The following is a 12,383-nucleotide window of genomic DNA, read 5'->3' on the forward strand; positions in this document are numbered from 1 at the left end:
TTTTTCTCTGTTTGAGAATTGACAAGTTTCTGGGCAGCTAAAACTTTTTTTTTAAACACTAAATTTTACATTCACATACAAACTGTGTTAGACACGTGGCTTGTCATATACAAAAATCCAGCTCGGCTTCATTCCCCTTTAATTTGCTTGATATTTTATTACACGACACCAAGCACTGTGCATGACAGTAACAGACAGAAACTAGTGAGGGAAACAATTTCATTTAACTGTGAACATACAAAAACAATTCAAATTTGAATCAGTAGTAAATATAATTTCCTTCTCCTATATAAAGATTAGACACTCTCAGCATATGCAAAAAAAAATCCTAAAGCACTCACAGCAGATCTGTTTCTCAGCAGCTGAAATCACCATGGCCATTAAAGCTCTTTCATAAAGCAGTATATGAAACATAAGTTTGTTTCATTCAGTTAACAGATAAAAAAAGGAATTCAGATGTATTAAAACTGAGAGGGGATCATTTTACAGCAAATGACTCTCAGCACAATATACAACCAACATGTTTTCAATTAGTTTCAGACAATTTAGACTAATATTAAGTGATAATAGATTACATTGAGTATGATGTCAAACTGAAAATGCTGGGAAAAGTTGACCTGAAACTCGATAAAGTAGAGTAAAATAATTCAGTTTCTGCTTTCTGCGTCTCAGTGACGTATTGCAGCTTCAGTGCACTAGTTCGCATGCACAATTTCGACGGCACAGAAAAACGACAAATCAAGGCACCAACAACTTCTATGAGCTGGTATACCTGATATGGGTCTAGAAGAAAACCTCAATATAAACGGAGCGACGAGGCTCACGTTTTTCAGTGTACTTCTTTCAATGCCTGTGACAGTGTCTGCAAGAGTTTCTAGATTAATGTAAACCAAAGACTTGATCAGATTTGTAAACTGATGCCAACAAATGTGCGTTTCATCTATATAACAGAAAGTTTCATTATGATCATGGTTTTGCTATGTTGTTTCAGGACTAGGGCTGGGTGATACAACTTATGAAATAATATCATATAAATCATTCATTTTATAATATGAGATTATTGACATTATTCCGTTTATATATTGACATTTATTTCGGTAGCACTTTACAATAAGGTTCCATTTGTTAACATTATTTAACATGAACTAGCTAATAAAAAAATACTTTTAAAGCATTTCATTTGCATCATTTACTAATACATTATTAATATTAAAAGTTGTATCTGTTGATATTATTTAAATGACCTGAGCTAACAATGAACAGTTTTTATTCAACGTTAACAAAGATTAACAAATACTGTAACAAATGTATGGCTCATTGATGTAATAACTAATGTCAACTAATGGGACCTTATTGTAAAGTGTTACTATATATATATACAAACGGTGCCGTTTGGTCTGGTTTTGTTTTTACAGTAAAAAGTTATATTGATGTTTTTTGGCTACTTAAAGAGAACCTACGTTCTTAACGTTTTATTTTGGTTGTACAAAACATTTGTCTTTTTGAATTCAAATGTAACTTCTCAAAACTGCAGTTTGGTACCGATCATTTTTAGCAACCCAAAAAAATCCAGAACACTGTTCTGCAACCAAAATGCAACAGTCAAATGTAATTGACAAATAAGGAGCACATTATAAAACATCACAATGTTGTTTAAGTTTATATCACCACCAGAATTATTGTAAATATATTATATATACTGTATATATCACCTAGCCGTATCTACGACCAACAAATATGCTGATCCAGGATCACTTCCTACTTGCCGAGATCATGATAAATCTAAGTTTTGCAACTTTTTACCTGCCATAACGTTAGTGGTTCTAAAAATGAAAGTATGCAGGAAAAATTCTCTCTTTGTTTCATTAGTTTATTATGCTGTAACCACTGCTGACAGAACATCAGCTGCACGTGGGCCACATATACAGGCTCCTGTCTTAGGGCTGAATCTAGCTGCAATTGGTTCTTCTCTTTATAATATACGATGAAAAAGACCCCTGTCTGGATGCTGGTCACACTCCTAAGTCATTTCTCTTGTCAGTAAGTACAAAAAAATTAGTAAAACTACTGTAAATTTCTAAAGAGCTAATGTGTAGCTGCTCAATAAAAAACTAAATGCCAATGCAAAGATGCATGACAACTCAAAACTGATTTCGGTTGGCTTGTTTTGATGCATTTCACACGTTCACTCACTCACCGAGAGCGTCTCAGAAATATCAGAAACCATCTCAGAAATATAAGAACTAAAAACAGTTGAATCCCGTCGAAACATAATGACTGAAGGGCGCTTATCACTTTCTCATAAAGTCCTTCACGTGTCAGCGGGTTTCTGTCAGATGTAGTACTGGTGGGCTGCCAGGCTGTCCATGAAGGGGCGAACCAGATTGTCCGTGGAGAAGTAGAAGACCAGGCCGAAGGTGATGGAGATGGGAAGAGCCGGCAGAGCCTTCTTGAAAATGGCCAGCAGGAGGAGCGTCAGGCACAGTCCCTACAAAACAACCACAGCAACTTTCTCAAGTTATCTGACCGCTCCAGATTCACCCAAATTAAACTATTAAACCTAATGAGCCGTCTGAATCACTAGATCTAGTGCCCTACTAAGGCATAATTCACTGGTATGGAACATTCAACACAGGCAGACACTCCAAATGTTTGATGGGAACACGTTGAACAGCTAACAACATGCACTCAATACATAGCACACACAAATAATGTGTATGACAGTCAATATTTAATTAGATTTCACATTTTTATCAATACTTCAAGTACTCATTAAATTATAAATATTAGATTTGTTTTAATATAATCAGTGCTGTGATTAATCGTGATTAATCGCATCTAATATAAAAGTTTGTAAATATATAATGCGTGTGTGTATATACATATATATATCAATTATATTATATTTTGAATTATTTTTATCAAACCAAAGCAGACTTGAGGCTTAAAAAAAAAAAAAAAAAAAAACATTTAAAAAATCGTATCAATCCCAAACTTTAGAACAGTAGTGAACGTTAGTTGTGAAGCTCACAGTCTAGTTGAAATACTCACGATGAGAATGGCCACGAAACAGGCCAGTGTGGTGTTCCAGTCTTCTCCGGTGGCCGCCGCCTTTCCCACCAGGACACTGTAGAAGATGAAGTCTCCGAGACCCAGCTTTATCCCTCCTGTGTCAAAGTCAACCAACAGGCATTAGAAAGAATAATCGTTAAACCTGTTTGTAAAGTTTCCCTAGGGCATTGTTTTACTAGGTCACCTCACTGTCATTAGAAAATCAGGACATATGAGACCTATTTACATGTTTTGTAACCAAGAATATGATCTGTATGACACTGAGGCTGTTGACGGAGAAACCACTTACGGTCTTCCTCAAGGTCCTCTTCTGCCGAATACCTCCGGCTCCCTCCCTGAACCACATCATCCTCTGACTCCACCCCTTCCTGTGCCCTGGCTCCGCCCTCGCCACGTTGCCTTTCATTAGCTGGGAAGACAACAACCGCTTATTAGCCATTATCTAGGTTACAAGGTATTATACTCTACGTTCTAGACAAAGTCTTTTTAAAACATACTAAAATACTAGTAAAGTGCTTGTAAAGAACTAAATCACCTGAATCTGGATTACTAACATCAGCCATTCCAACCATCCAAACCATGGCAGCTGAGAAAGAGAAGCTTTTATTAGTGCATGACTCATCTTGACAGGACTTAAATTGAGCACACATGTGGAAATAGAAACTGGCTTAAATTTCAGACAATCCCATCTCAAAGCTGGGATCATTTCTATAGGACATACATGAATAGATGAGCGCAGGGAAAATTGGCTCGTTTCTTTCTTGAGCGGTCTCAACCAGCATCCTCAACGGGCCTTTCGGACACAGCACCGCTATCAGATCTGGAAAAACAAACACACGCTATTACTAATACTATCAATCATACAGATATGAGCATTTTCAGTGATTAAAAGTCAAGTTTGCGATTTTTGTGTCACTATTGCAAAAAAAAAGACCTGGCTTGGAAAAACGGCATTTTGTTTATTACAGAAATTATGCTCTGTGCCTTTAAGAACTGAAATTTTAACATTAAAAAAATTAAAGGAACAGTTCACCCAAAAATGAAAATTCTGTCATAATTTATGCACCCTCATGTCATTCCAAACCTGTATGCATTTCTTTCTCCTGCAGACCATAAAAAATATATATTTTGTTTGAAGAATGTTTATAGACACACGGTTTCAGTTCCCATTGACTTCCATTGGATGGACAGGATACAATGGAAGTCAATGGGAAACAAAATTATCCACATTCTTCAAAATATTCTTTCTCCACAGAAGAAAGAAAGTAATACTGGTTTGGAACGACATGATGACAGGATTTATCTTTGGTAGAACTATCCCTTTAAAGGTGGGGTATGTGATTTGCAAAACGGCCAGCAGATTTTGAAAATACACAACTCAAATGGTCCTACCTTCTTTCCTTTGACTCCACCCATTCAAAGAACATGAGGGGGATGGGGGAGGGGGGGATGGTACGACCGTTTGATTGACGCACTTACTGTCCAATGATTCTAGGTGGTCTTGGAAATGATTGGCTGGAGTTTTTCGAGTCCTGCCCGTTCCACAGATGATTAAATTGCTTAATTTTCATTTCAGTGCTTCTAACTCAGTGGCTGTAAGTGGGTTAGGAATAGGATTTCAAGTGATTTTGAAAAAATGGCCAAAAAAGAGAATTACATACCCCACCTTTAAAGAAATAATACTATATCTCAGTATAGAAAGAGATGGAGAAGTTGAAGAACAAACGATGGTTCGAGGACTGTCAATCAATCTTCAAGCAAACGCACCATATATGGAGATGGCTCCCAGAATTACCCATGCCGACCATTCGGGCAGGTATTTGATGAAGATGAGAGCCATGAGGGCGCTGATGACGATGAGGTACGCCTGCTGGAGCCGTAACGGCCCTTTCCAGTGGATGCAGATCATTCCCACAACACCAAAATTCCAGATTATCATCACTAACGTTGGGTAGTCCATGGCGACGTTATATGTTTTGAACACCTCTCTGAAAGCGAAAGTATTACACATTTAAATCAACTCAAACCAAACTATTGATTTTCTTCTTCTTCCTTATTTTTCAGCCCTTAAAGTGATTGGGCGTCTCAGAGACCGTAAATCGTAAAGACCCCAAAATTGGCAGGATGGTCCCAATCGTGCACCGCTACTCAGGAGCACAGACACATGCCCATCCAACACTAGGTGGCGATATAATAAGGCAATTTGCATTTTTGGATCACAACTTTGGAACCCAAAGGCTAGAAACAAAATCCCCCCAGGATCATTGAGTCAAGCCCTACAAAATATCCGCTATTTTGAATTTTCCTAAAAACATACTTTTTTTAACTTCTCCTAAGCTGTTGTCCGATCTGCTCCAAAATAGGCATACAGCAACTAGGGACAGTGCTAGCAAAAAGTGTATTAAAGTTATCAAAAGAATTTTGATTCGTCTAAGCATTGTAAAGTTACAAGGTAATTAATTGGTCAGGCAACCTCCATTTTTACAAGTTGACCTATAGCTGCTGGACGCAATGTCCAAACTTAACGAAACTTGACACACAAAGATAACAGGACTTTCTGAGGATGCACTACCCTGGTAAACCAGAGTTCTCGCGAGAGCACAAGTTGAATTTGCTCAGCGAGTTACTCTGGTGTCGAGCCATGGAGCTCATTAAATATGCCCCTCGATCTGAGCTGCACCAATCACATCGGGTTATCTGATATAGGCGGGCCAGAGGCGAGCTAAACAGACGACGACAGCGATGTGACATCGAAGTCATCAGTAAACATTGCAAGATGCCTATGGATGAATAGCAGCTGTTTGAAACGGCTTTGGCCGCTACAATGAACGAGTTAGACTTGGCTTTTTCCCAAAAGAGGAACAGAAGACGGCGCTCGAATCGTTCCTTTGCAAGAAGGGTGTTTTTGCTGTTTTGCCGACCGGAAGAGTCTAATCTACCAGTTAGCTCCGCTGGTAGCTAAGCGTATGGGGTTTATTGTTGTGATTGGTCGTAGTGTTATCCAATTGCGTGCTGTGAGATTTTCAAATGCATGCTTGGTGCCGCCCCTCGAGCTGGCTGATTTTCATTGATCGACACCAGACCATTAATCTTTTAGATTTAGGTCTGGATTTCCAGGCTAAGGATGCACACCAAGTTTTGTAAAAATCCGCCAATAGGGGGCACTACAACTAAAAAAAACATTATAAAGCCGCAACCGTATGATCAATATCGTCGAAAATTGGTATGCATCTCTTTGGTGGGCGTCCTAACATATCTTCTAATACCGGTGCATTCACAGCATGTCGTAATTACCGTACCGATTCCGAACTGTGAAAAGCCTTCACATGCTTGTAATTACAACATGTCAACTCATAACTATCAGAGACATACGACTTGTACCATGTGGCCGCTGTACCACCTGACCACTACAGATTTAAGGTCTGTTCGACTTGATCAGCGTATGACATCAAAGTACAGCAAGAGCAATTAGAAAGCATACAGAGCTTTATTTACAGTAATTAAAACATGGCGTGAATGACTCGGATACTTAAAAAATCATGGCCAGCAGCCAATCAAATTTCAGCGGCTAATGCTTTATTAATCGAAAGAAGCAAAAAACGTGACCATGATTCATCGTGCAGCGTTATCGAAAGGCTAAAAATAGAGATATAATTTTGTTCAGCTATATTGCCAAACATTGACACATCCTGCCGTATGAGATGGGATACATACAGTAGCAATATGATAAGAAAGCAAATCTCAGCGGAATCTCACCCCAGATACATGAAGCTGAACCAGAAGAGCAACATCAGTGAAGACAGAATCAGCCAGCCTTGAATAAACTGCACACACAGAGAAAATAAACACCTCTCTGAAGATACAGCAATGATTTTTAGTGCTACAGTCTCATGAAGTCACAATCAAAAGCACAGAACTTCATAGTGTTATAGTGTTTTAGTAATAAAGAGGTTCTCACTTTATAGCAGCGATACTTGTAAAGCACCACCAGTATTATCGTCATGAAGACAATGACACTGATCATGACGATCATGTTGAGGAACGAGTTCAGGAGCCTCTGACCAACAGAGTTCGGATCCTCTTCGAACGGAGTGTAGATGCTGCAAAACATGACTTTCCTTCATAAAATTCTGCTTCATTTTAAAGGATTAATTCAAAAATGAAAAATCTGTCCTTTATTCATCCTTAAATCTGTTACTTTTTTCTGTTACCTGCTGTAAGACATCAGTTACAATATGATAAGAACACAAATATTATATATTATAATATATATAATATAATATAATATAAAACAAAAAGAAAGCATTAATAAAAGAATTTAAACTTTAAATTTTATAATGAACAAAATATCAGTAAAATATCGGTATAAGCCAATAATAGCATTTCTTTCAAATGACTTTTATACGTATTTGCCTAAATCAATTAATATTGGATGCAGATATTTTTTCAGTGGATAAGATCACTAAGGTCACTACATCGTTAAGTTTTGCATGCTTTTTAATGCTCACCAATTTTAATATTATTTTAATATTATAGCATATAACCACTAAATGGCTGATATTATAATATAATTTAAATATTTCAAAAAAGGATTTTTTATATATATAAAACACTTTCAAAAATTTTAAAAAGAGGAAATATTCCTTCGTGTTTAATTTTTTCTCTATATAAAAAAAAAAAAAATCACGATTTTTTTTAAAAAGAGAAGAAATCCAGTTCCATGGAAAAATAACAGCATACAGGTCTAGAATATGAGGGTGAATAGACAGTATTTTCATTTTTTTGCTGAACTTTAAAGTAACAAAACCCATACAGCCGCTGTCCGCTCTTCTCCGTGTAGAAACTGACGGACTTGATTGTTGCCACGACGACCACCATGCAGAGCGTGACGGGGATGAAGAGCATGATGACATGCTTAGCGCCGTATTTAAGGGTCAGCTCCTCTTCCTCTCCATCAGGAGTGGCCACTCTCTCTCTCTCCACTACCACTGGCACGGGCTCGTCCAAGCCTGAGCTGACCGGCCGCCGCTGCGGAAAATTAAAGGTGCGGATGAGAAAAATGGGATTTGTTGATGCAGATATACACATTTTTTAGACAATAACAAAGTCCACTAAATTGCACTCGCTATGAGCATAATCATGCAAATATCTAGTTCAGTCATGAAACTCAAGAGGGCGCAGACTGATACTTGCAACCTGCAAGTAGGGGTGGGTGATATGGCAAAAATATCATTCCACAATTTTTTTGCATGTTGGTTTTACTATTTTGCAAGTGACTGAGTATTACAGCCAAACTAATGTCCCTATTTTAAAAACAAAGCCTATAAGGTAACAAAATATTAAATAAAAAGAATGGCAGACATTTAGGCCAAAGTGTCATTATTTCCTTTGTTATTAAAAGATACGAACAAAGATACACATTACATATACACAAATATACAAATGAAATAAACAGTGCTTTATTTTTCAGCTACAGTAGGTGTATTTAACAGAAGCATTCAAGAAATAAATAAAATGAATAAATAAATAAAAATAAAACACTACATAGACTTCAGTGTATAAATTATACATTGATACTTATTAAAGCTACTATTAAAGTTCTCAGAGCAGTGAGTGATTTTCTCTTTGTTTTTGTTGTTTTATTAACATTAAAGTGATAGTTCCCCCAAAAATGAAAATTTTCATCATTTACAAAGACCAACACGGACACCGACACGGAAAAATGTGACAATAGGCTCTGTGCACAATATGGCGACCGTTGACGTTCGAACTTGAGTGTGTGGGCCAGTACTTCCAGTGAAGACTTCCGGTGATCTGACAACTAGAGCTTAGTTGTCAATAAAACTTGAAAGGTACATCTTGTACCCCTTTTCCCGTTTACTCCGGGGGGCAGAGCATTCGTTTCGGACGAGTCTGTGGACGTCTGATATGGTTAGCTTGGGCAGGTCTTGGAGACATCTGGTGTAAAATATCGCCATCTTGCCAGAAGTACTGACCCACACACTCGAAGGAGCGGAAGTAGAACGGAAGTAGAGTCTTGCACCGAGTGAATATCATTACAAATGAAAATAACTGGCACAGGACACCGGCACAGACATGGACACACCGGCATGGACACCAGCACTGAAAGCACCGGTACGGGCATGGACACAGTCATGGACACACCGGCACAACAGCACAAACACACCGGCACCAGAGTTCCTCTTAACCCCTCCACCTCCCCAGCTCCACCTGCCTGCTATGGGATTTAGCCTAAGTATTTCTATTTATGCAGCTGCAGCAGCGCGTCTGTGTATCTATTAATAGGAGCAAGTCCATACTTGCTCTGCAGCAGCAATAATGAACAGTAGCAGAAGCAGCATAAGGTCTGGTCCGCCAAGACCAAATACATTAACATTGGCATATTCAATAACACGTTAAAACTATTCAGAGAGTTATCGTGACTGAAATTAAATGCAAATTAAAATCTTTGTCAATTTTGGCACACTTCAAGTTTAGTTATTTGAGCTAGCATGTCCACTGTAATAAAAAGCCGACACTTACTCGTTTAGTGTCTGTTTCCTCTGGCAGAGACATATCATGATCTTGGTTGTACGAAGGGGTGGTTGGGCTTTCGGACTGGACCAGAGCGGACCTCTCGTTGTAAGAGTCCTCTTCACTGTCCGAGGAATTCATGAAGAGAATGTGACCGAAGCCAAATGCCCAGAGCTGAAAGATGCATCACACCAGATTAATACAACTGACAGTCCTCAATAACCATAAAAACCATAGTAATACCATAGTTTTTTGTTTTCTTGTGGAACTCAGCATTATGGTAATACCATACTGTATTTAAGCCTCATGGTATATGAATAAGATATTATTAAAGATTCAAGATTTTTTATTTGTCACATAGCCTACACAGTTATAAACAGGATTTTCTTTTTTTACGCACAATATTTCAGTAACAATATCAGTATAGGCCAATAATAGCATTTCTTAAAATGTTATTATTATATGTATCTGCCTAAATTGGTTATAATAGGAAGCTGATACTATCAGGGATTATTTAAAATATTTTAATATTTATATCTTTTTAGTGATGCAAAAATAATTATTTTAATGTAATGGCGATGATTAAAGGTATAGCGGAGGATCTTTCCAAATTTTAGATAAGACCCGCCCTCTCCACTTTTTGAAAAGTTTGATTGATTCACTAGAATGATTGACAATTAGGAGGACCAATAGTTTAGACTACCCACCAGGAAGTAAAACATCCTCTGCTATACCTTTAATAAACCGGGTTGATATTATAAATTTATATGAAAAAAAGACTACATTTTCCTTTAAAAATCTTCTATAGAAACAAGTCAATTGTAAGTCAGTAACAGATATGGTGCTGATATATCATGTTTCCCTAGTGGCGTTACTTTATAGATGAAATATTAAAGATTGGAGCTTCAGTGTGAACAATTTTATACAACAGGCAGAGAATTATAGATTTATAATATCCATCTGTATCGGCTACATTTCTATATCGTTGCATCTCTAATTATTATTATATATTGTGATATGAAATTCTCATCATGAAAGTATCACAATACTTCTGTAAGTGGATTGTGCCTTTAAAACACCGAAAACATGGATCTTTAAAAAGAGGAAGTTTATCTCTGGGACAAATATATGCGTTTCCCCCAGTTTTAATTACTTCTACAGCCCTAACTGTTACTCTTATTCAATAATATACTGCCGTGTATTAATATTGTTCCGCAGATTAAAGCATTCATCATGATCCATGATTTCCCAACGTCTCCTAATGTGTCTGGAAACCCAGTTCCTCCACGAATCTAAAGAAAGATAACATCTGCCGAATCGTACAGGTGAGAAGAATGAAATACCTTTAATGTGACGGTATTTATTTACATGAAGGATGATCCAGCAGTGTTATTTGCAGAAGGACTCCGTCAAAACATTGCGAATTCCAATGAGGAAGTGATGCCGATCAGCTGATCCTCACTGCCCCACGTGACGTCACGTCACGTCACCTGACCACGTTCGTGTCACCCAGATAGCTCACTCAAATGGCTCTGGTCTACAAGTCACATTTTATTTTATTTTATGTGTGGTCGGAATTTTAGTTGTCTCAATATTTGGCCCAACTAATTATTCATAGTCAGTCCATTAAATATATTATGTGTCAATACTAATAAGAACAAGACAAGAACAACCTACAACAAGGTAGGTTACGTCGTAAACATAATCTAATACTCTGCATGGAAAATTATATTCAGAAACAAACGTGCGCTAATTGCCAACATAAATGTCATCTGTTTTTGAATAAATGAAATGACACTTATTCATTATATATTCAATAAAGTTTGCTGAAACCCTTTAATTTTTGTTATTTGATAGTGTACAGTGTTTATTATTATTAGCAGTAATAGTAGTAGTATTTTTCCATTTATCATTCTGTGGTCTGTGACATAAAATATGTATTTAGTTGTAATATGTTTTACTCAATTTGAAATGGTCATTGGAGAAGAGTCTGATTACATTCTGGCAACAACAACAAAAAAGCATTTCTAACAGGATTAAATAGGTATTATATAAATGCTCACTGATAGAGACACACGCGGTTTATGTGGTAAACACCCAGCAAACACATTTACGTTGTGGCAACGTCTGTGGCACGTTGCATTTCTGCTATGGCAACGTCGCTGTCTACGTGCTCGCAACATTGTAACAACGTAGACGTGACAGGGCTGTCGCAACGTTGCTACCATAGACTGTAAAAAATAGGTTGCTACGCGACATTCAGCAAAGTTGAGAGACGTTCTGACAATTAATTTTTTTACGCTAGATAGGTCTATAGATATCCCCCATGTAGCATGTTATGTTTTGTGGTTAATTTTTAATTAGTCATATGTTATATAATTATATAGCCTACTTTTTAAATATTGTTTATGCTTTATTATTTATGGGCCTAACAGTAAATTCATTTATAATCAACACCTGCAAGTGTAGACTTTGAAGAGTAAAAATGACATAGAAGGTTAGCCAATTCAACTTTATTAAAACTGCATATGGTAATCAAATTGCACTTCCAAAAGTAATTTGTGAGAAGAAAAAAAACCCAAACAAACATATTATACAGGGAGTGGACTAACTAGCATGAGCAAACATGCGAAAATATGGAAAAGAAACGAATGAGACGACAAATCAAAGAAAAATATAAACAGGTGTGCGAGTAGTTACACACAAAAAAAAATTCTCTGTGCGTTTCCAAAACAAAAAAAAAAGTAAAATTAACGTGCAACAAGTAGCCTAGGCTA

At 37.1% G+C, this 12,383-nt stretch overlaps 1 protein-coding gene across 1 annotated transcript; it reads right to left on the reverse strand.

Annotated features, from left to right (window-relative positions):
• Positions 1-122: 122 nt before the first annotated feature.
• On the reverse strand, positions 123-11,108 carry psen2 (presenilin 2). Its single transcript, XM_082164240.1, has 11 exons — positions 10,950-11,108; positions 9,616-9,780; positions 7,886-8,100; positions 7,031-7,172; positions 6,829-6,896; positions 4,840-5,060; positions 3,794-3,892; positions 3,608-3,658; positions 3,362-3,481; positions 3,052-3,167; positions 123-2,488 (listed from the first exon to the last, which is right to left on the reverse strand). The coding sequence occupies exons 2-11, from the start codon at positions 9,745-9,747 to the stop codon at positions 2,333-2,335; spliced, it is 1,320 nt and encodes a 439-aa protein (XP_082020366.1). The 5' UTR covers positions 9,748-9,780; positions 10,950-11,108; the 3' UTR covers positions 123-2,332.
• Positions 11,109-12,383: the final 1,275 nt, after the last annotated feature.

The sequence above is a fragment of the Leuciscus leuciscus genome (genome assembly GCF_965113295.1).
Source record: "Leuciscus leuciscus genome assembly, chromosome: 3".
Lineage (NCBI taxonomy): Eukaryota > Metazoa > Chordata > Actinopteri > Cypriniformes > Leuciscidae > Leuciscus > Leuciscus leuciscus.